Source organism: Phyllobates terribilis, unplaced genomic scaffold (genome assembly GCF_046119375.1).
Source record: "Phyllobates terribilis strain yellow unplaced genomic scaffold, ASM4611937v1 Scaffold_11__3_contigs__length_659146591, whole genome shotgun sequence".
NCBI classification, from domain to species: domain Eukaryota; kingdom Metazoa; phylum Chordata; class Amphibia; order Anura; family Dendrobatidae; genus Phyllobates; species Phyllobates terribilis.
Genome location: NW_027362771.1, coordinates 485,400,378 through 485,423,431, shown reverse-complemented (window position 1 = coordinate 485,423,431; position 23,054 = coordinate 485,400,378). Strand labels below are relative to the sequence as shown.

Sequence of the window (23,054 nt, the reverse complement as noted above, 5' to 3'; positions counted from 1 at the left end):
AAGCCTGATTACAGTGATGTGTCACTCTCTGGGCTGTATTTTGTTGTTTCAATACAATCAGTGTTTTATCAGCAGGAGATTATCACTACAGGACAACTGGCCTCGTGCTTCCTAGTCCAACCACGCAACCAGCACTGATTAGCAGCTCTTTGTCACTATACAATGTGGTGTGGATGGGTTATACAGAGCTCAACATCTGAGCTCTGCTAATCTGCAACAGAGAAACCTGTGACTCTACCATAACTGCTGCACCCAGTATACTAAGTGACACATTGCTGGAATCAAGCTCTCTGTCCCTACATCATGTTGTCAGATTACATAGCAAAACCCTGCTGACAGATTACACTTAAGCGATCTTTAATAAGAAAGTGGTTATGACAATTAAAAAAAAAGTTATTTAATACAATATAATTGGTTCTTAATTAGAATGGCAAATGGTTGCATGGCCTTTATTTAGTAATTGTGTATTCTTGTTAGAGCAGTTCCACTTTCACACTGGCTAGGCTGCAGTACATGTGTCCTAGATAACTCCCAAAGTAATTCTCTATATTTTGACCACAACTCCAACTCTCTTTGACAAAACTAACAATATCAGAGGCCATTGATATTGACACTGTGCAGGTGTTTACATACGATGGATTGCTGCAGTGCCGCTCTGCACTCTGTACGCCAGCTCCACAGCTTCTCGTACAGGCTGACCATGAACTCCACGATCCCCAGGCTCCATCCACTGCAGATAGGTGTTGTCCAACTGGGATGCAATCACCACCAAAGCACCACTGCAAAGCGGACAGATAAAAACGTATCAAAAACAGTCACATCACCATCTGCCAACCCTCCCTGTTCACCACACATTAACCCCATCATAACTGCACGATTTTATATTTTTGCACTTTCTTTTTTTCCTCCCCTTCTTTCATGACCCACAACTTGTTTAATGCAAAACTAGTTGTAGTTTTCAATGACTCCAACTAATGTTACTATACAATGTACTGAAAAAATGAAAAAATAAATTAAACTTAAAAGTGGGCTGAAATGGTGAAAAAAAAAACCCCACACAATTCCATCAATTAAATAGTTAAACAGCAGCCGACATTTAAGTTATAGTCTATTCCATAGGTTGAGGTTTTTTTTTTTGCAGGATAACGACATTTACAATTTTATAAGAAATGAGTTGGATAGCATAATACATTTGTTTTGCAGAATCCAAATAGTTTTTTTGGTACGCACCTTCTGCAAAAATACTTTTTAATTATCATGTTTTGAAAAGATATTTCCAATCAAACAAATGTTTTGTCCAGGGGTGGGGAATCTTTTATTTGCCAAGGGCCATTTGCATATTTATAACACCATTTGGGGGCCGTACAAATTGTGGACTAACTCCACCCACAAAGTACATCCTGACACAGGCACTGGTGTCAGGACGTAATCTTTCATTGCACGGGAGAGAAGAGAGAAACAGTGCAAAAAGGGATATGCACACCAAATAGCCAAAAGTATACCTGCTATACCTAGGAAAATGGGACCGAGCAGCGGTGGAGGGAAGAGGAAGACCTGGACATGGGAAGAACCCACGCGTATCGCCGACTAGCGGCTTCGTCAGGGATGATGACGGGTGTAACTGTTATCCTACAATATATCAAGCTTTTGTGGACATGGTCTTTTCAGTCATTAGTTTTTAAATGTTTTTAATGTTTTCACATGTGTTCACTGATCTTTTTTGAATAAATTTGTATACTTTTGGCTATTTGGTGTGCATATCCCTTTTTGCATTGTTTCTCTCCTCTCTCCCTTGCAATATTGTCTCGTTTTCAATGCAGGATATAGCACCCACATTTTCATCTATGTATATATGATACCATAGTGGTTCCTAGCTGGAGGGTGGAACTAGGTAGAGGAGGTGGGTGGAGGAAGTAGTTCAGTGGAGCACAGACAGAAAGGGTATAAGAAGAAGGGGAACCATCTAGAAGGAGACAGTACAGAGAGGAGTTCAGTTGGGAGTGGGAGTTCAGGAGGAGCTCCGCTCAGGAGAGCAAGGAAGGAGAAAGAGGAGTCGGCCCTAGTAAGAGAGGCCCAGGAGGAGAGTGAGAGAAGACGGAAGCAGAGTGAAAGGCGCCAGAGACCGAAGGGATCCCAGGGGCACGGTGAGTGCAGGAAGCCACCCATGCGCCCGAATTCACACTGACGTGGAGGGATCAGGCCACAGAAGGGGACTGGCCCCAGACTAGTGGAAAACAACCAGGCTCAGTTAGCCAACCGGAGGCTGCAGCATTTTCAAGGTGTTGCAGCCAAAACCCACAATTATATCGCTGAAAAGGTGGCCACATAGGGTCCAGGGGATTGCAAGTCGCCCGACAAGGCCCGAGGCCACTGGCTTGGGACACTGATTGTGAGGCGCAGGGCAGGAGTGTGAGAGCCAGCGACGTGAGACGACCCGGAATGGTACATAGAACGTGGTCCCGTCCAAGTGCTCCTGAGATACCTGAGAGTTTGCTGGATCACTACCCCGGAGGACACAGGACGACGTGGGCAGTTGCACACCGGTGACTGTAAGCTGAAGAACTTAACAACTGTGAGTAAAACCTGAAGACTGCACCCCACTGTGTCCTTGAATAATTGCTGCGCCATCACCTGCACTACACTGCACCAACAACATCTACCTCATAAAATCACCATATACTGCCCTGGAGCTAAGCTCTGCCTGTGGAGAGCTGAACCAACTCTGCTGCGTCACCATCAGCTCCAGTGGATCTGCACCGCAGCGGCGGCCCCATATAGTTGCATACCACATGTAGCGTCACGAATAGTGATGAGCGAGTATGTTTTGTTAACCCTTTCGCCGAGTATGCTTGGCCGAGCACCGAGTATTTATAGCTTGCTCGGGCTTTAAGTTTTCGTAGCTCCGTGAACATGATTTGCAACTGTTTGACAGATTTAATACATGTGAGGAATGCTGGAAAAACAGGAATTCCGCACATGTATTAAATCTGTCAAACAGTTGCAAATCATGTTCATGGAGAGATGAAAACTTAAAGCCCGAGCACGCTGTAAATACTCGGTGCTCAGCCGAGCATACTCGGCGAAAGGGTTAACAAAACATACTCGCTCATCACTAGTCACGAACATTATCTCTAAAAACTTTATTCCCCTTTTACTTTCCCCTAAATTACTTGACCGACCGGGGCCAAGGACCGGGTCACTGCCACCGTGACATCCCCAGCACCGACCGGCCCGGCTACCGAGTACCCCAGGGCCCCTGGGGGCACGTCACTGTCCAAGAAAAAAGATCGGGCATGTGAGGCCCAATAGAATAACATAGGTCCGAGAGTGATCCGATGTTTTGTTGGATTGAACTCGGACCGCAAAATGCGGTCGTCGGCACGAGCCCTAAGGCGTGCAAAGGCTGTGGTCTTACCAGTCCCTGGAGCTTGAGGAAGCCCAAAGGGTCTCTCTGAGGAGACATAAACTATAAATTAAATGTAATACATGGAGTACCTTGTAACAGATTTTGCAATGGGACCCGAGAGCTTTAAAAAACACCTCCGCTACTGGTGAACCCTAAGCAGGTGCCAAGAATGTTCCACCAAGCCCTAGCTAGGAATCATTTTTATAGAGTATAGTATCCCCGCTCTTTACACTCTCTTGGCTCTGTGAAATATCCTGAACCCAGTGACTGATTTTACGAGTCCACTTTATACCTTATTATCACCACAGGTGGTTCCATCCACGGCAGCGTCTAGTTTGGAGTGACACGTTGTTCCCACAGAGCACCAGAGTGAGTTACACACGTTCTGTAACAGTGGCACATAGACAATAAGCATGGAAAGGCCATTGAAAGACAATTATACTGTAATTGCTGGATGTATTCAGATCCAATTACACCAAAACCACTTCCAGGTGAAGTAGGTAATACTCATGAAATGTATAAGTGAAGAGTTCATTAAATAATTATTGTTATATACCCACATCAACATTTTTAGCTAACTATAGACAACTAACTTACATCGATGTCTTTGCAGAAGGTAGACACGGAACCATATTGTAAGCGGCACTGATGACCAACATCGTACAGGACCCCTGGGGGCACAGAGGGGAAATCCAGCAACTCTTTACTAGGTGGATCATCCAAGCAAAGACCCCATCCACGGCTATAGAAATAAAGTCAGAGACAGAGAATATTACAGAAGACATAAGTACAGAACGACATCTTATTTAGTGACTTTAGACCTCTTGATCTAATGTAGTCATAGAGTTATTCCACCCCAGTTTTCAAATATCTCTAACAGGTCAAAGTGCACTGACAGAAATTAAATAAAGTGTGCAAGCTTAAAGTGATTTCCCGGCCGGCGGTTCTGAGGGACTCATGTTGAGAACAATGCTATAAAGAACACCTAAATCCCCTCATACACATTAGATCAAAGTTTAAACTAAAGGATGATTATGAATTCTTGATGCCATCAATGAAATGTAGCTCCCCGACACCATCAGCAATCATGCAGACCGACATAAGGAAAGGACACTGTCACCACGTTTCGCTGTAGGCACCATGCATTTAGAAAAATTAATTTATAATAATGTATGGTGCCTACAGTGAAACAAGGTGGTGGCAGTGTCCTTATGTGGAGCTGCAGGAGTGCTGCTGGTGTCGAGGAGCTACATTTCATTGGTGGTATTATGAATTCACAGATGTACTGCTCTATATTGAAAGAGAAGATTCTACCATCACTCCGTGTCCTTGCTAGATGTGAACTTTTCCAACATGACAACAGAACAAGAACAGATTGAAAGTGATTCAGTGGCCAAGTGTCTCCTGATCTGAACCCAATCGAACACCTATGGGGGATTCTGAAGAGACTGGTTGAGCATCACTCTCCATCCAGCTTCAAGGCCCTAAAAGAGGTCATTCTTGAAGAATGAAAAGAGATAGATGCTGTAATATCTCGCCAACTTGTTCATTCCATACCTAGAAGACTTGGTGCTGTCCTTAAAAATCATGGAGGTCATACAAAATACTAGATGTAGTAGTTTTTGATGTGGAGTGTATTCATTTTTGCATCAACCAATTTGAGTAAAATTGAAGATTTTGAAAAGAAAGGTATATTATAAACCTTACTTTCACATTATGGGTCTTGTCAGAATTCTAGGTTCTACTGAAATGAAATTCTCACCAGATGTCGGTAACAATCCATCCAATCCACACAGGCAAAGAAATAAAATCCTAGATTTCCATAAATTAAGTTATGTGTACTAATGAGAAATGACATAGAAAAAATGTATTGAATGTGCTTATTGAAAGTGATTTAATACTTCGTGTTACGCCCACCAGTGGCACACTTGGATTTGTGGATCCACTGTGCCACGGACCGGGCCTACCCTGCAGGGGCATAACTAAGCAGGTACCTTGGTGTTCATTGGAGCCTCTAGTGGTGAGCTCAGGCTTGTGCGGCAGGTAGCTGCCAGGTTCCACTCTAGGGTGGTGTCCAGCAGGTGCTGCTGACCCCAGGATTCAGGTTAGCTGACACTGATAGGGCTCCATTCAGACTCAGTAGATACAGTCCAGGAACACTGGCACGGAGACTTAGATAGGGGAATGTTCAGACACTGGCCGCATCGGGACCAAGGGACTTAGGGAATAGGACTGGCCGTACCAGGACCAGGGGACAATGTTCAGGGCAGTGTCCACACCAGGACCAGGGGACAATGTTCAGGGATGTGGCCACACCAGGACCAGGGGACTTCGGGAACAGGACTGGTTGCACCAGGACCTGGGGACAATGTTCAGGCACTGGCCGCTCCGGGACGAGGGGACAAGGGTTCAGGACCCTGGCCCCACCGGTACCAGGGGACTACGGGCTCAGAACTCAGGCCACTCCACGACCAGGGGACTACAGACTCAGGACCCTGACCACACCGGGACTAGGGGACTACGAACTCGGGACTCAGGGTTCTGGCCACTCCAGGACCAGGGAACCTTACAACTCACTAGTAGTACACCTTACAGGTTATGAATAGTGTTGAGCGAGTATGTTCTGTTCCGAGTATGCTCGGGCCGAGCTCCGAGTATTTATAGCTGCTTGGTGATATGGTTGAATCGCTCCCGTGTGCATGATTTGCAACTGTTTGACAGCTTTATTACATGTGAGGAATGTGTAAGAAATAGACATTCCTCACATGTAATAAAACTGTCAAACAGTTGCAAATCATGCACACGGGAGTGATTCAACCATATCACCGAGCAGCTATAAATGATCGGCCCGAGCATACTCGGCGAAAGGGTTAATAGAACATACTTGCTCAACACTAGTTATGATCAAACTCATCAGAGTTTGATCATAACGTGATCCTATTTTCTCGTGATCCTATTTTCAGCTTGAGAAAGTTCCTCAATAGGAAAGAAACGTTGCCACTTCTACCATGACTATTTGTCAATAAACCACAGCTTATTTAATGAAGATTGGAGTGCTGCCTTTATCTACATGGACTATTACTGAGGTTTGGTTGTGCCTGTTGGGCACCCGCTGACATATATAGCTTGCCTGTGTGCACAGTCTTATCTTTATTCACATTATATATTAGATATACAGTATATAATCGATGCAGAACACAATTGCAGGACCAGCATCTCTTGGGTGCAAACAACCTACAAGCCGTTATCTCAGCAAGAAAATGGAAAAATGACTGCGGAGCAACTGCACAAGGCGGAAGATTAACCCCTCAATATTTTGACCCAGCGTGCGGCATGCGTGTTCTATCATGGTGATCTTTTATTTTTCCAGGCCATATTTCAGTTATCTCTGATTGTGATGTGGCAGGAAGTGGCTGATCTTCTTGTTTGTGTTTGGAACTTTAGAGGAAGCAAGTAAGGGGGAGGCAGAGAGGAGAAGAGCAGGGGCAGCTATTGTCCGGATGGTTTTCAGGGGTGCGTAGGCTGTTCACAAAAGATTTATATCCATGAAAATAAAGAGATACAATTAAAGTCTGATGGCTGGAAATCATCAGAAAATAGCTGAATGTTATTCTGCTCACAACCCACGACCATAACTTTATTTGCAATCTGGTAAAATTTTATTTGCAATGTGACAAGTCATGAAGAATAGAAATATATCTATGCAGCTGTGAATGTCCTAATAATAAGCATAGTCATCAGATAAGAGTCATAACTACCTGCTGAACGAGCACATTTTTTATACTTATAGGACTAATTACATGAGTCTCAAGAGGGTTCTGAACTTGAGAACATGTTGGTCCCAGCTTTATCATTTATAAAGTTCAAAAATGGACAATGCATATTTTGTGGCCAGTGGACTGAGAAGAATTTAGTTTAGCTCTGTTTGGACAACACATATTACAACTTTTTACAGTGGCGCTAGAACTCAGACTTTAAGGCGCTGTAAAGTAAATTTGTTCCATCCCATTCATCCACTTTTTCATTCTTTTTCTGCCTCATCAGGTGGGTCGAGGAATGAAAATTCCTTGTTTTCAACATAAATGTGGATCCCAGAGATGGGAAAAAATTGTGATCAACTGACTGTCTAATATGTGGTGGTCTTCCACTTTTCCCTGACAAATATGATCTTTAAGACCCTCCCTGACCCTTTTGATCTGAAGGAAAGATGAGCTGCTGCTCGAGGTGTCTGACAGAGACATACTCCACTCTCCCCGTTCACAACATATACTACACACATGGGGGAGGCAGATGTTCAGTCAACAGATAGGTACTTAAGGTGTATAGCACTGGCGGACACAGACAGAAAAGGGCCCCTGTATAAGAACATTATATGGGCCCTTTGCAGTCCAACAGCTCATCATAATGCACAATTCCACCTGCTTTGGAGATGGAATCAGGCCACTGTGCGGCTGCACAAGTCGCACCGATGGTATGTCCGCCCCTGGTGTCTAGGATCTGTTACAAAGTCCACAGGTTTAATAAAATATAACCAATTTAACCCCTTTACCCCCAAGGTGGTTTGCACGTTAATGACGAGGCCAATTTTTACTATTCTGACCACTGTCACTTTATGAGGTAATTACTCTGGAACGCTTCAACGGATCCCCCTGATTCTGAGATTGTTATTTTCGTGACATATTGTACTTCATGATAATGGTAAAATTTCTTCGATATGACTTGCGTTTATTTGTGAAAAAAATAGAAATTTGGCCAAAAGTTTAAAAATGTCTCAATTTTCAAAATTTTAATTTTCATGCCCTTAAATCAGAGAGATATGTCACACAAAATAGTTAATAAATAACATTTCCCACATGTCTACTTTACATCAGCACAATTTTGTAACCAAAATTTTTTTTGTTAGGAAGTTATAAGGGTTAAAAGTTGACCAGCGATTTCTCATTTTTCCAACAAAATTTACAAAACCATTTTTGTGGCCACGTCCCTGAACATTGTCCCCTGGTCCTGGTGTGGACACTGCCCTGAACATTGTCCCCTGGTCCTGGTACGGCCAGTCCTATTCCCTAAGTCCCTTGGTCCCAGTGCGGCCAGTGTCTGAACGTTCTCTTATCTAAGTCTCAGTGCCAGTGATCATGGACTGTATCTACTGAGTCTGAATGGAGCCCTATCAGTGTCAGCTAACCTGAATCCTGGGGTCAGCAGCTACTGCCGCACACCACCCTAGAGTGGAACCTGGCAGCTACCTGCCGCACAAGCCTGATCTCACCACTAGAGGCTCCAATGAACACCAAGGTACCTGCTTAGTTATGCCCCTGCAGGGTAGGCCCAGTCCGTGGCACAGTGGGTCCACAAATCCAAGTGCGCCACTGGTGGGCGTAACACGAAGTATTAAATCAATTTCAATAAGCACGTTCAATACTTTTTTCTTATGTCATTTCTCATTATTACACATAACTTAATTTATGGAAATCTATGATTTTATTTCTTTGCCTGTGTGGATTGGATGGGTTGTTACCGACACCTGGTGAGAATTTCATTTCAACAGTACCTAGAATTCTGACAAGACTGATCTTTATATTATGGGTTTTTTAAACCCATAATGTGAAAGTAAGGTTTATAATATAACTTTCTTTTCAAAATCTTCAGTTTTACTCAAATTGGTTGATGAAAAATGAATACACTCCACATCAAAAACTACTACATCACATTTGAAGTCACTTTGAGGGGTCTTTATGACAGAAAATAACCAAAAGTGACACCAGTCTAAAAATGCACCCCTCAAGGTACTCAAAACCACATTCAAGAAGTTTATTAACCCTTCAGGTGCTTCACAGGAATTTTTGGATTGTGGAAGGAAAAAATGAACATTTATTTTTATCACAAAAATGTTAGTTTAGACCCAAATTTTTTTCATTTTTGCAAGGGTAACAGGAAAAAATGGACCCCAAAATTTGTTGTGCAATTTCTCCTGAGCACGCAGATACCCTATATGTGGGGAAAACCCACTGTTCGGGCTCATGGCAGGGCTCGGAAGGGAAGGAGCGCCACTTGACTTTTTGAATGTAAAATTTGTTTGAATAATTAGCGGACGCCATGTCGCGTTTGGGGAGCCCCTGATGTGCCTAAACAATGGAAACTCCCCACAAGTGACACCATTTTGGAAACTAGACCCCTCAGGGAACTTATATAGATGTGTGGGAAACACCTTGAACCCCAAGGTGCTTCACAGAAGTTTATAACATTGAGCCGTAAAAATAAAATTTTCACATTTTTCCCACAAAAATGTTTTCAGTCCCCAATTTTGCATTTTTATAAGGGTAACAGGAGAAATTGCACAATGCAACTTGTTGTGCAATTTTTCCTGAGTAAGCCGATACCCCATATGTGGGAGAAAACTACTGTTTGGGCGCACGGCAGGGTTTGGAAGGGAAAGAGCGCGATTTGACGTTTTGAATGTAAAATTTGCTTGAAAAAAAAACGCCATGTCGCGTTTGGGGAGCCCCTGATGTGCCTAAACAGTGGAAACCTCCCACAAGTGACACCATTTTGGAAATTAGACCCCTCAGGGAACTTATCTAGATGTGTGGTGAGTACCCTGAACCCCCAGGTGCTTCACAGAAGTTTATAAAGTAGAGCCGTGAAAATAAAAAAATCTGACTTTTACCACAAAAATTATCTTTTAGCCCCATATTTTTTATTTTCACAAGGGTAAGAGGAGAAAATGAAACCCAAAAACTGTTGTGCAATTTCTCCTGAGTACGCCGATACCCCATATGTGGGGAAAATACACTGTTTGGGCACTCGGCAGGGTTCAGAAGGGAAGGAGCACTGTGTGACCTTTTGAACGCAAAATTGGCTGGAATCGAGAGCAGATGGCATGTCTCATTTGGAGAGCCCCTGATGTGCCTAAACAGTAGAAACCCCCCACAAGTGACCCCACTTTGGAAACTAGACCCCTCGTGGATTTTATCAAGGGGTTGTTAGAACCTTGCTGTTAGGTTTTTTTTCCTTTGCTGGTCACATGACCTTGTTGGCCTATTTAATCCTGCTCCGCCCTTCTGGCTTTGCTGGACTTCATTGTATATCTTTTTTCTAGCTAGCCTGTGCTCTGTATCTAACTCTGTTAGTTTGCTTGGTCTACGGACCTCTATGTTCTATCTATTTTGTTTGTTCATCTGTCTGCTACTATTTCTGTTAGGAGGTGTCCCATATTCCTCCCAGTCCTTAGTACTTGTAGGGATTCCCTCCCCAAATCTATAGGTCTCCGTACAGACTAGATTAGGACTTTAGCAGGTCTGATCGCAGGATCAGGTTCCCTGTTACATCGTAGGGATTCAGTTGAGTCTTATAGTAGGGACAGATCTCCTCTCTTTCCTTAGCTTTGGTAGCAGAACATAACAGTAAGTCCAGCCAGTAAATTCTCTAAGGAAAGATTTTTTTTTGTTCCATCATGGTGTCGGTTCAGGATTTGGCTAAACACCTGCAGGGACTCTCTCTGGAAGTGGCCGAGCTCCGTCAGCACGTGAGTAACTGTCCTGGAGCACATTTCTTGGAGCCTAAGGTATGTTTGCCGGATTTATTTTTTGGTGAACATCGAGAATTTTTTTCATTTAAAAATGCTTGCTTATTGTATTTTCGTTTGAGACCCAAGTCCTCTGGGGATGAATCCCAGCGCGTAGGGTTCATAATGTCACTTTTGCGCAAAGAGCCTCAGGAGTGGGCCTTTTCTTTGCAACCTAGTGATACATGCTTCAGATCAGTGGATAGTTTTTTTTCTGCTTTAGGACTATTATATGATGATCCTGACCGTGTCGCATCAGCTGAGACTGAGTTGAGACGTTTAAAACAAGGATCAGGTAATATGGAAAAATATTGTACACATTTTCGTCGTTGGTCCACTCAAACAGGGTGGAACGATTCTGCTCTGAAAAGTCTATTTCTTGCTGGGCTCAGTGAAAAGGTTAAAGACCTGCTAATTGCTTATCCTACACCTGAGGATTTGCAACAGGCTATGCAATTAGCTATACGGGTGGATAGGAGACTGCGTGCAAGGGTTAATGAGAGCAAATCCTCTGCTATGTCAGTTTCTGGTTATGATAATGTGTGTACTAACAGTGGTGAACCGATGGAGATTGGATCGGTGGCACCTCGCTCTCAAGAAAAACACCGTCGTTTTTCAGAAGGCTTGTGTTTCTATTGCGGGAAATCTGGTCATTTGATTAAAGGCTGTGAGCTTCGTATGAAGAAAGAAAAAAAAATGGTCAGTCACGCCCGTATTGCCTGTTTAAATTCCAAGGGTATATTTTTAGCTGCTTCCACGATTGCTCAGGAAAAATTAATGGAATTTCGGGTGTTTGTTGATTGCGGGTCTACACTGAATGTTATTGATGGGGGATTCGTGGAAAAACTCAATTTAAAACCTGAACCTTTATCATCCCCCATTGCTGTGGTTTCTGTGGATGGCTCCCCTTTGAAGAATATTACTCTCAAGGTCAGTGAATTTCCTCTCACTATTAATGGTGTTCACCATGAGAAATTGGATTTGGTAGTGTTGAATAACTTGCCTTCTCCAGTAATATTGGGATTGCCCTGGTTAAAATTTCACAATCCTGTACTGGATTGGTCTACCAGTGAAATTAAATCCTGGAGCCATAAATGTTATGACAAGTGTTGTAACGGGCGTATTGCAGCTTTGGATAGGGGAGAATTACCTGTTCCTATTCAGGATTTTTGGAGAGTTTTTTCTGAGAAAGAATCGCAGGTTTTGCCTCCCCATAGAGACTATGATTGTTCTATTGAATTTGTCCCTGGAGCGACTCTTCCTAAAAGTCGTTTATTTAACCTTACTATTCCTGAGAGGAAGGCTTTGGAGGAATACATACAGACAAGTTTGGCCGCCGGTCACATTAGGCCCTCTAAGTCTCCTGTGGCGGTTGGATTTTTTTTTGTAAAAAAAAAGGACGGCGGTTTACGTCCTTGTCTGGATTTTCGTGAGATTAACAAAATTACGGTACGCAATCCTTACCCACTGCCATTGATTCCTGATCTGTTTAACCAGTTATTGGGGGCCAAGTGGTTCTCTAAAATTGACCTTAAGGGGGCATACAATCTGTTGCGCATGAAGGAGGGTGACGAATGGAAGACTGCTTTTAACACTCCTGTGGGTCATTTTGAGAATCTGGTTATGCCTTTTGGTCTTACTAATGCTCCTGCATTTTTTCAGAATCTGATTAATGACATCCTTAGACCTTTGATCGGTAAAAATGTGGTTGTGTATTTGGATGACATTTTGATTTATTCGCCAGATCTGGAGTCTCATTGGCGGAGCGTACGTGAGGTATTACAGTTATTAATGGACAATTCGCTTTTTGCTAAGCTGGAGAAATGTGAGTTCGCTGTACAGAGAATTAGTTTTTTGGGCTACATTATCTCCAGCAAAGGTTTTGAGATGGATCCGGTTAAGGTTCAGGCTGTGCAGGAATGGCCTAGGCCTATTGGTTTGAAATCGATACAGAGGTTTTTGGGTTTCGCCAATTACTATAGAAAATTCATAAAAAATTTTTCTAGTATTGTCAAACCTCTGACTGATCTCACTAGGAAAGGTGCTGATGCGGTTCAGTGGTCTTCTGAGGCCATTGAAGCTTTTGTGTATCTCAAGGAGAGGTTCACCTCTGCTCCCATCCTTATGCAGCCTGATGTTACTAGGCCGTTTTTGGTTGAGGTTGATGCTTCCTCTGTGGGGGTTGGCGCAGTATTGTCTCAGGATAACGGGGATGGATTACATCCCTGTGCATTTTTTTCAAAAAAATTTTCGGAGACTGAATTGAATTACGATATTGGTAATAGGGAATTATTGGCTATTAAACTCGCATTTGAACACTGGCGCCACTTCTTGGAAGGTGCGGAATTTCCCGTTCAGGTTCTTACGGATCATAAAAATCTGATATATCTTGACGCTGCCAAGCGCCTGAATGCCCGTCAGGCTAGGTGGGCACTGTTTTTCTCGCGGTTTAATTTCTCCGTTACTTACATCCCTGGTACTAAGAATGTTAAGGCGGATGCCTTGTCTCGCAGTTTTTCTCCCATAGTCGGTGCTGAGAAAGAGGAAAACATTTTACAAGAAGGTGTTGTGATAGCTGCTTTAGACTCCGTTTTGGAAGATGAGATTCTTAAAGCTCAGGAGAATGCCCCATCTAACACTCCTCATGGGAGGTTGTTTGTGCCTGGGACCTTTAGGAGAGATTTGTTTGTTGAGTGTCACGAATCTCGGTTGGCAGGTCATCCCGGAATCTCTGAGACCAAGAGACTGGTGGGTCGCAGTTTTTGGTGGCCTGGATGGCAGAAGGAAGTCATTAAGTGGGTGCGCCAATGTACTATATGTGCTAGATCTAAGTCCTCACATACTCCTGCTGCGGGGTTGCTTTGTCCTTTGGAGGTCCCCAGTGCTCCTTGGACACATTTGGCTATGGACTTTATAACTGACCTTCCCTCCTCTGAGGGTTTTACTGTCATCTGGGTGGTCGTGGACCGTTTTAGCAAAATGTGTCACTTGGTTCCCTTCGTCAAACTGCCCTGCGCTAAAACTCTCGCTAAGGCCTTTGTCAAGGAAATTGTCAGACTTCATGGCGTTCCTACTGACATTGTTTCTGATAGGGGTCCTCAGTTCGTGGCTCGTTTTTGGCGTGCCTTTTGTGACAGGTTGGGAATTCATTTGTCGTTTTCGTCCGGATATCATCCTGAATCTAATGGCCAGACAGAAAGGAAAAACCAGGATGTTGAGCAGTTCTTGCGTTGTTTTGTGGCAGACAATCAAGAGGGGTGGTCTGAGTTTCTGCCACTTGCCGAATTTGCTCTGAACAATCATACATCTTCTTCTGCTGGTTGTTCGCCTTTTTTTTGTTGTTCTGGGAGACATCCGTCGTTTGGGTCGTTCTCCAAGTTGGGATCTGCCGTGCCTGAGGAGGAGAATTTTTCCGGTGATTTGGAAAGAGTTTGGACGGATGTGCGTGGTAATCTTCAGGAGGCCAACAGAAAATCTAAAGACTACTTTGATAGGAAACGACAGGAGGTTTTGTTCGCTGTTGGTGACATGGTTTGGTTGTCCTCTAGGAATCTGCGGTTGAGGATTCCTTCTAAGAAATTGGGTCCCAAGTTTGTAGGGCCCTTTAAGGTGCTTCAGGTTGTCAACCAATCTGCTGTTAGGTTGGAGGTTCCTACCTCCTGGAGAATTAATCCGGTCTTTCATGTCTCTCTGTTAAAAAAAGCTGTTGTGTCGGATGGTGACGCCTCTGCCTCTGTTCCTCCGGTGGTGGAGGACGGGGAATATGAAATTTCTCGCATCCTTGACTCTAGACGGTATAGAGGTAGTTTGCAGTATCTTGTGGCCTGGAAAGGTTTCGGACCCGAGGATAACTCTTGGGTGAGGTCAGATGATGTTTCCGCGTCCAGACTTATCAGAGCGTTTCACAGGAGATTTCCTGATAAGCCTGGTCCTAGGGGATCCGGAGGATCCTCTTAGAAGGGGGGGTACTGTTAGAACCTTGCTGTTAGGTTTTTTTTCCTTTGCTGGTCACATGACCTTGTTGGCCTATTTAATCCTGCTCCGCCCTTCTGGCTTTGCTGGACTTCATTGTATATCTTTTTTCTAGCTAGCCTGTGCTCTGTATCTAACTCTGTTAGTTTGCTTGGTCTACGGACCTCTATGTTCTATCTATTTTGTTTGTTCGTCTGTCTGCTACTATTTCTGTTAGGAGGTGTCCCATATTCCTCCCAGTCCTTAGTACTTGTAGGGATTCCCTCCCCAAATCTATAGGTCTCCGTACAGACTAGATTAGGACTTTAGCAGGTCTGATCGCAGGATCAGGTTCCCTGTTACATCGTAGGGATTCAGTTGAGTCTTATAGTAGGGACAGATCTCCTCTCTTTCCTTAGCTTTGGTAGCAGAACATAACAGGGGTATAGTGAACATTTTGAACCCAGAGGTACGACACAGAATTTAATAACATTAGGTCATCATATTGAATAAGTTGTCATTAGTCTTGAGCGCAAGTGGTCTCTACTTGAGTTTATATCAGGTACTCGGGTATGCACCATGTATCGCGGATGCTCGAGTCCCCTCGAGTCCCCGTCCCGCATGTTTCACGGTTATTAGACACCCCAAAAAAACAGCGGGGATCGCTCGTACATGGCAGGCAATCCCGCAAGGTTTTTTTGGCTGTATAACAGCTGCAAAACATATGGAGCGGAGACTGGAGCATGTCACTCGAGCACCTGCGATACTCTGTGCATACCCGAGCACCCGATGCAAACTAAAGTAGCGAGAACTTGCACTCAACACTAGTCGCCATATTGTCATCTTTTTTTTTTCTTTACTTTTGAAAAAAATCTCAACCCTAACCCAACCCTAACCCTAACCCAACCCTAACCCTAGCACCACCCTAACCCTAACACAACCCTAACCGTAGCACAACCCTAACCCAACCCTAACCCTAGCACAACCCTAGCCCAACCCTAACCTTAGCCCAACCCTAACCCTAGCACAACCCTAACCCTAGCACAACCCTAACCCTAGCACAACCCTAACCCTAGCACAACCCTAACCCTAGCCGAACCCTAACTCTAGCACAATCCTAACCCTAACCCTAGCACAACCCTAACCCTAGAGTTTATTTTTTACGGCTTTCCTTATGCGGTATAAGTGATTAGATGACTTTATTCTTCAGGTCGGCGCGATTATAGCGATACCATATTCATATCGGGTTTTTATGATTGACAGCTGTCACACAATAAAAAACCCTTTTGTTGTTTTTTTTATGTTGTTCTGCGTGTGGTAAAATTGATAAGGTAGCTTTATTCTTAGGGTCAGTACGTTTACAGCGGTACCACATTTATAGATTTTTTTATGTTTTGGCGCTTTCACAAAATAAAAACTATTTTATAGAAAAAATATTATTTTTTTGTATCGCTTTATTCTGAGAGCTATAACTTTTAAATTTTTCGGCTGATGGAGCTGTATGATGGCTTGTTTTTTTGACCGTACAGGGACATGGTCTGATCATACCACAGCTCCTGGGCAGGGGAGGAAGTACAAGAGAGTACACAGACATTACAGCAGGTGATCGCAGCTGAATCTTTCTGTGAGGCAAAACATTCTCTGCCTGTTTTTAAGCATTGTTTTACTTCATAGAAAGAATCATTTGCCATCCCAGACTGTCCTGTCTTATACTCTCTTTGTGTCCTCCCCTGCCAAAGAGCTGTGGTATGATCAGACCATGTTCCTGCACAGTCAGACACAGCCATTACACATTACACTGCAGGGGCACATTTATAAGATTATCTCAGCACAGGAACATTTTATTTAAACACATCCAATTGTGGAAGTTATTATTATTCCAAGATCCATTAAGTAAAATGAACTTTTGTTTGTGGGAAAACCCCTTTAAGGTAAATCCTATATTGCTGAATTTTTCATCTTGCACCATCTACAAGTTGTTATACGAGGTGAAGAAGTGGCATAAATAATGATATAAAGTATCATCACTCAGAATAAATCTTATTGTAAGATTGACAGGGAATGTTTTATAGATTAAGACAGAATGGATGACATTAAAAGGACAGAATGGATGACATGTCTACACACTGCTTAGTACTGCATACAATCTGATGAATGAGGATCGCTCAATGTCTCCAATGTCTGTGCTTGGCTCAGTTACATAGAAAATGTCAGTAACCTTGTTAGTTAAATATTACACATATAGGAGACCCCGATCAAGTTAATGAACCACATGACTGACATAACACTAACAATACTAAGCATTGGTGTGTGAACCATACCAGCAAGTAGTAGGAAAAATCATTAACCTTTATGCTATAGCCCTTCACATTGGGAGGTACAACAAAATTATGTTTTGACTTTGTATAAGTTATACCAGCATTTTCTGTCAATCTTTACTTCTTATATGCCTTCCTTAACAAAATAGAAAATGTTGGATATACAGTGGCATAACTGGAAGCTCACGGGCCCCAATGCAAAAGCTCTAACGGGGCCCCCAATTATTGCAAGTCTTTAATAGTATTGGTCTTTTCACTTAAGCTAAAAAGACTTTTGGGCCCCTTAGACTCCAGGGCCTGAGTGTGATTGCAACCCCTGTACCTATTGTAGTTACACCCCTGAGTATATATTGTAGCTTGCATGCTTGAGTCACAAAAACATTTTGCACATTTCAAACAATTCAGGGTTCTGGACAACAGAGACAGGGGTCTTATTCTGTATTTAGTTGTGTCTATTACCCGGGATAGGGCCTGGATGCGGGGTTGCTGAGAGAAGGGTGGGCTCCCAAATCATCTAATCAGCTCAGATTTATAAGGAATCTGTCAGCAGGGTTTTGCTATGTAATCTGAGGACAGCATGGTAGGGGTTAAACACTGAATTCAGCAATGTGTTACTTATAAGACTTTATTCACACACTGCGTTTTTTCAGCGTATTTTTCCTGCAACAAAACCTGATCTCTTGCCAGGAGGTTTGATCAGGATTTTTCTTGCTTTTTTTGCTGTGTTTTTGGTGCATTTCTGCTGCGTTTTTTTCAATGTCCTTTTGTCTCTTTAAGCATGTACATAAAGTTCAGTGAAAAAAAAAAATCTCATTATAGTTTTGGCACAAAAAACGCTGAAAAACCTGACACCTGCATTTTTTGTGCAGTTTTTCACAGTTTTTTTCACCACCCATTACTTCCAATGGGTGAAAAACGCTTGAAAAAAAATGCTGAAAAGATGATGAAAGAAGTTACATGCTCTATTCTGCAAAAAAACATGTAAAGCACAAAATCCTGATCAAACAGAAACTAAGCTGTGTGCATGAGATTTCTGGAATCTCAGACTTTGCTGGTACTGTAAAACACAGCTGAAAGTTTGCATAAAAAAACATATAAAAAAAATGCTGAAAAAACGCAAAGTGTGAAGATAGCCTTAGACTGTGTATTGTGCCGGGGCCCTGGACAGACGGGGGGACCCACTCACCGTCGGCAGGGTGTTACTACAGCGGGCACTGCGGAAACCACTGCGACCACCCGGACCGGCGGGTGAACCAGCTGACACCAGCAAATACAGCTGCATGTACGTCCTTGGATGCACATGGCGGTGACATCATGCACTCCTGTCGCTTGCACACTGATGTCAACTGACGGCTTTTTATTTTTTATAAAAAATCAGTGAGTACACGGTGGCCATACTATACATGCATGACTAAGGCTGTGTGCCCACTATTTTCCGCAGCATAAACGCTTGCAAAACGCTTGGTAATCCGTGCCCCATGATACCCAATGAAAATCTTCATGTTCTGTGCCCATGCTGCGGAATTTTCCTTGGTGGAAAAATACGCAGCATGTCCATTATCTGTGCTTTTCTGCATGTGGATTTGAGGTTCCAATGCACTTGAAAAACGCAAGTCAAATCCGCATGTAAAAACGCTGCAAAAACGCGTGTAAGATCCGCAAGCGTTTTTGACTGCCAAGACCATGCACAAACACTGCAGAAATTTTCTGCTTCATTTCTGCATCGTGTGCACGTACCCTAAGGCTGTGTGCCCACTATGCGTTTTCCAAGCGTTTATGCTGCGGAATTTCCGCAGCATAAACGCTTGGGAAACGCTTGGTAATCCGCCCCCCCATGGTCCCCAATGACAAGCCACAATGTCAATGCCCATGCTGCGGATTTTTCCGCATGCTTGGGAAGTCAGGGAGCACAGTGCACGTCACAGGGCCCTGTGACGTGCAGGGGAGGGGGGGGAATATGATAAATACACACATAGGCAGGGATTTCGGGGAATAATAAACACATAGGCGGGGATTTCTTGGTGTCTGGGGGACGCCAATCCTGTGCAAAACGGAGTTTATAAAAACAGATTTCTCTGCAATCAAACCTCTACTATGGGCCATACAGGTAATTATAGATTTACTTTTCTATCAGCTGTATGGCCATAGTAGAGGTCTGATATCTCCCAAGAGGTGACAGATTCCCTTTAAAAAAAAAAAAGGCCCGGTGGATGGACCTCCATTCTGACCCTTTGTTAAATCATGCTCTGTCTTTATCACCCTAACCTGTAAACTATAATATTGAAAGATTGACTGTTGTGCTGCATTAAAGGACCTCTAGGTCCCTCAAGTTCCCTTCATATGTGCCTAGTATATCATAATATACCCAATGTATTATATGATGATGCTACTTTTTAATTTGCATGTCTAAAACAAGACATACTGTATGTAGGCCAATGATATTTACCAATATATTTTATACCCCTTCCCCCTTTTTTTTTCCCTTCCCCCTTTTCTCTTATGTCTTTCTTCCCCCCTTCCTTTATTACATAGTCCCTATGACTGGGGCTTATATTTTGATTCTTCTTTATGTTTTATGTTAAAAATCAATGTTAAAACGTTAATAAAACTCTTTTGAAACTAAAAAAAAAAAATTAGTAATCATGCAATTTTCACACAGGCCACTAGGTTTTTTTTTTTTTTTAAATCCTTTACTTCCTGTCCATTCAGGTAGAGTTTACAAAAGTTTTCTTATCAGTAGAGGCAGAATTACAATGTCTGGTAACACGTCTATATACAGCTGATAACACAAATAGGCAATGTGACACCTGAACTTGCTTCCCTTTGCTCATTAGACACTTCAATACATAGATAGGATTTGGATCTGACCATTTTGGATAAGGAAAATGTCTTGGTTTCTGGAACAAAGAGAAGTATGAGTCTAAAAAAAGCCCCAGTGGCCAGTATGAAAATTACAAGAGTTCTATTTTTTATTTTTTAATACAGATTGTGATATGTAGAAAAAAAAACACATTGCCAAAAATTAAAGAAAACCTCTCATGCAAAAAAAAAAAAATGCTATTAACCTGCAAATATGGGGTTAATCTGAAGGTTAAAAGCATTCTGACACTGTGCGGCCACTGCACTGAGAGCCCCACTGCCGGGAGCAAATCAACTTTATTCTCCCCGGCAGCCTTGCTCTTCCAGCCATAGGGGTGGGCTGGCACAGTTTCAGTCACCGCTCATTATATAGTGAGAGAAGGCTGTAACCCTGTCCCGACACTGTAAGACAGCGGGCTCATCATTAGAGCCGGCTGTCAGTCAGTGTTAAAGGCCGCTCTCTATGCACAAAGCAATGACTGAAACTGTGCCGGCGCCACCCCTATGACTGAAAGACTGAGCCTGCTGGGAAGCACTTGAAAATCCCTGATGACACATCTGGTCATTAAAGGTTACATGATATTGATGACCTATCCGGCAGCGAATGGATGTAAAACTGATCAGCAATTCAAGAGAATAGGAGCTGCTCTGCAGCACTCGACAGGGGCTGCTACTCATTGCATGGAGCTGTGCAAAGCATCACACTTCAAAACTGAAATAATGAAATGACTAAGCAGACTACAGAAAAAATAAATCAATATGGAAAGGGAAGGTACACATTATTACATTCAACATTCAAGTAAGGGTAAGATTCCTAAAACTTACTCCAAAAAGCGGGTGATGTAGTCTCTGCTGCAGCGTGACCAGGTGAGAGGCGATGTATCATACAATAACTGAGGAGACATGATGTGTGGTCTCTTTCCCTTGGGCTCACAATCATTCCCAATGCCATCATGTTGTACCCCAAAACTAAGTCGTAGAGAAATTAAAGTTATTCAAGGTGGTAGAGCTAAAAAAAAGTTGCAGTCTACAGATTTTATATATACACCGTATATATGCTGCAACTAACCCAAGGTCTACGGAGTACTGTTTCTCCTAGTTACCGCCAGCTGGCATATGGAGATTTATAGGGTAGACAATGCTTCGTGGACAAAAGGTAGGCAAATTAACTCTCTTCCACCCCATCTAGCATTTGCATGAAATGTGATGTCATGAATTATGATCTCCCAGATACAGAATATATAATGTAAAACCCCCCACATACACAGTAGATAGCTGTCGGCCGAATGGTGGTTCAGCCAATCGTTCAGTTGGCAGTTATCTCACCTGGCTCTACTATACACAGAAGAGCCGCTCTGCCAAGCGCTCCTTGTGTTCTCTATAACAGAGCTGCTGCCAGACATCTCTGGTGCCGGCTTGTCACTTAGAGAACAAAAAGATCATAAGGATCGTCAGTCCGAAATCGGACATGCCAGAACCTTATCTTAGAGAGGCCTTATATATTCTGTATGGACTAGATAGAAGCTTCTTGCTTAGACAAGAAAAAGGAAAACATTTGTTGAGGATGTGGAAACCCTTTATTAACACTCTAAAACATAGAATATGGACCACAGCATATACTGTACCTGTTTTCAGTATACCATTTGGTACTGGAAACGCCAATGACGCTAAAAACACTCAACTCAACTTTATTGACTGCCTAACCATGGTCCACAGCAAGAGTTTTTTGGAAGCAAATATTACGTTTCCTAAAGCTTGGAAGATCCATTCATCTTTCCCTCCTTCACTCCACTCTTCTCTTTTGACAGTGAATTCTCAATTACACCCTGGTTCCCCTTAGGACTTTTAATTGCAAATTACCCTAGAGGACTATCCTCTTCTATGAGGCAGTGAGGGGAATTATATGCGAGGGACGGTATTTATCCCCTAGGATGCACATAGAGGCATATTGAACCTGCTGGAGTGCGTTGCAATCACAGACACATGTGGTTGCAGTGCAAATAAAAGTAAGTTTGGACTTGGTCAACCTATTTGACCAAGTCGAATTTAAGAAAACCCGGCATGGGCTTTTATTTTTGGAGTGAACTACAGGATGGCAGTGGGGCAGTTCACACCCTCCAGCCCGGTTCTTGCATGTGGCTCATGTCCACAGTTTTCATTTAAAAACGTGCAGCAAAGGTTTGGGTGTGTCAGTTTTGTGTTTGAAAGCTGCACAGCAGGAGGCAGGAGGCCTGTTATTAGGCCTGCCACACTGCAGCCCAGGCCCGCTGACAAGATGGAGGAAATCGTGAGAACGTTGATCCTCACACAGCAACAACAGACGAATAACTTGTTACTGCAGAAGATTGCGTCCCTGCGTGAGGCACCCCCATCATCGACCCCAAAATGTTGTGAGGCCCGGGATAAGGTCCGTTCCTCTTTGAGGAATCTGAGGCCGGAAGATGACGTGGATGCCTTCCTCACCGTCTACGAGTGCGCCGCAGAGTGGGAGAACCTGATAGCCGACCAGTGGGCTGAAGTGGTAGCTCCGTTTTTGATGGGCAACACACAGAAGGCCTACTTTGACCTCAGTCGGGAGGATGCCCAGGACTATGGGAAGCTAAAAGGTTAGATCCTTGCACGACTGGGGGTTAATAACTATAAGAGAGCCCAACGGATGTATTCATGGACCTTTGTGGAGGCCCGACCCGCCAGGTCTCAAGCATATGACTTGCTGCAGCTAGTTAAAAGGTGGTTTCCAAGGACGGAGGGATTGGGACATGTTACTGACCTATTTAATGTTTGTCGTCCGCGAGGTACCACAGACTTCCACGGGGTTCTCACCCTTTGAGCAGCTGTATGGCAGGCACCCTACGGGTCTGCTGGACGTAGTCAAAGAGACGAGGGAACAGGAGCCTAACGCACATAGGAGTATAATAGAACATGTGGCAAGTATGTAGGACCGGATCGCGGTGGTCAT

At 43.4% G+C, this 23,054-nt stretch overlaps 1 protein-coding gene across 2 annotated transcripts in view; it reads right to left on the bottom strand.

The window, feature by feature from the left end:
* The window catches only part of ADAMTS7 (ADAM metallopeptidase with thrombospondin type 1 motif 7), a 147,742-nt gene that overhangs the window by 79,798 nt on the left and 44,890 nt on the right, over positions 1–23,054 (bottom strand). For both annotated transcript variants that reach the window (XM_073653493.1, XM_073653494.1), the window contains exons 8-11: positions 20,921–21,064; positions 4,004–4,148; positions 3,699–3,791; positions 634–779 (exon numbers count right to left, since the gene is read on the bottom strand). In XM_073653493.1, the coding sequence (XP_073509594.1) occupies positions 634–779; positions 3,699–3,791; positions 4,004–4,148; positions 20,921–21,064 (528 nt within the window). The remainder of the gene's footprint in view (positions 1–633; positions 780–3,698; positions 3,792–4,003; positions 4,149–20,920; positions 21,065–23,054) is intronic.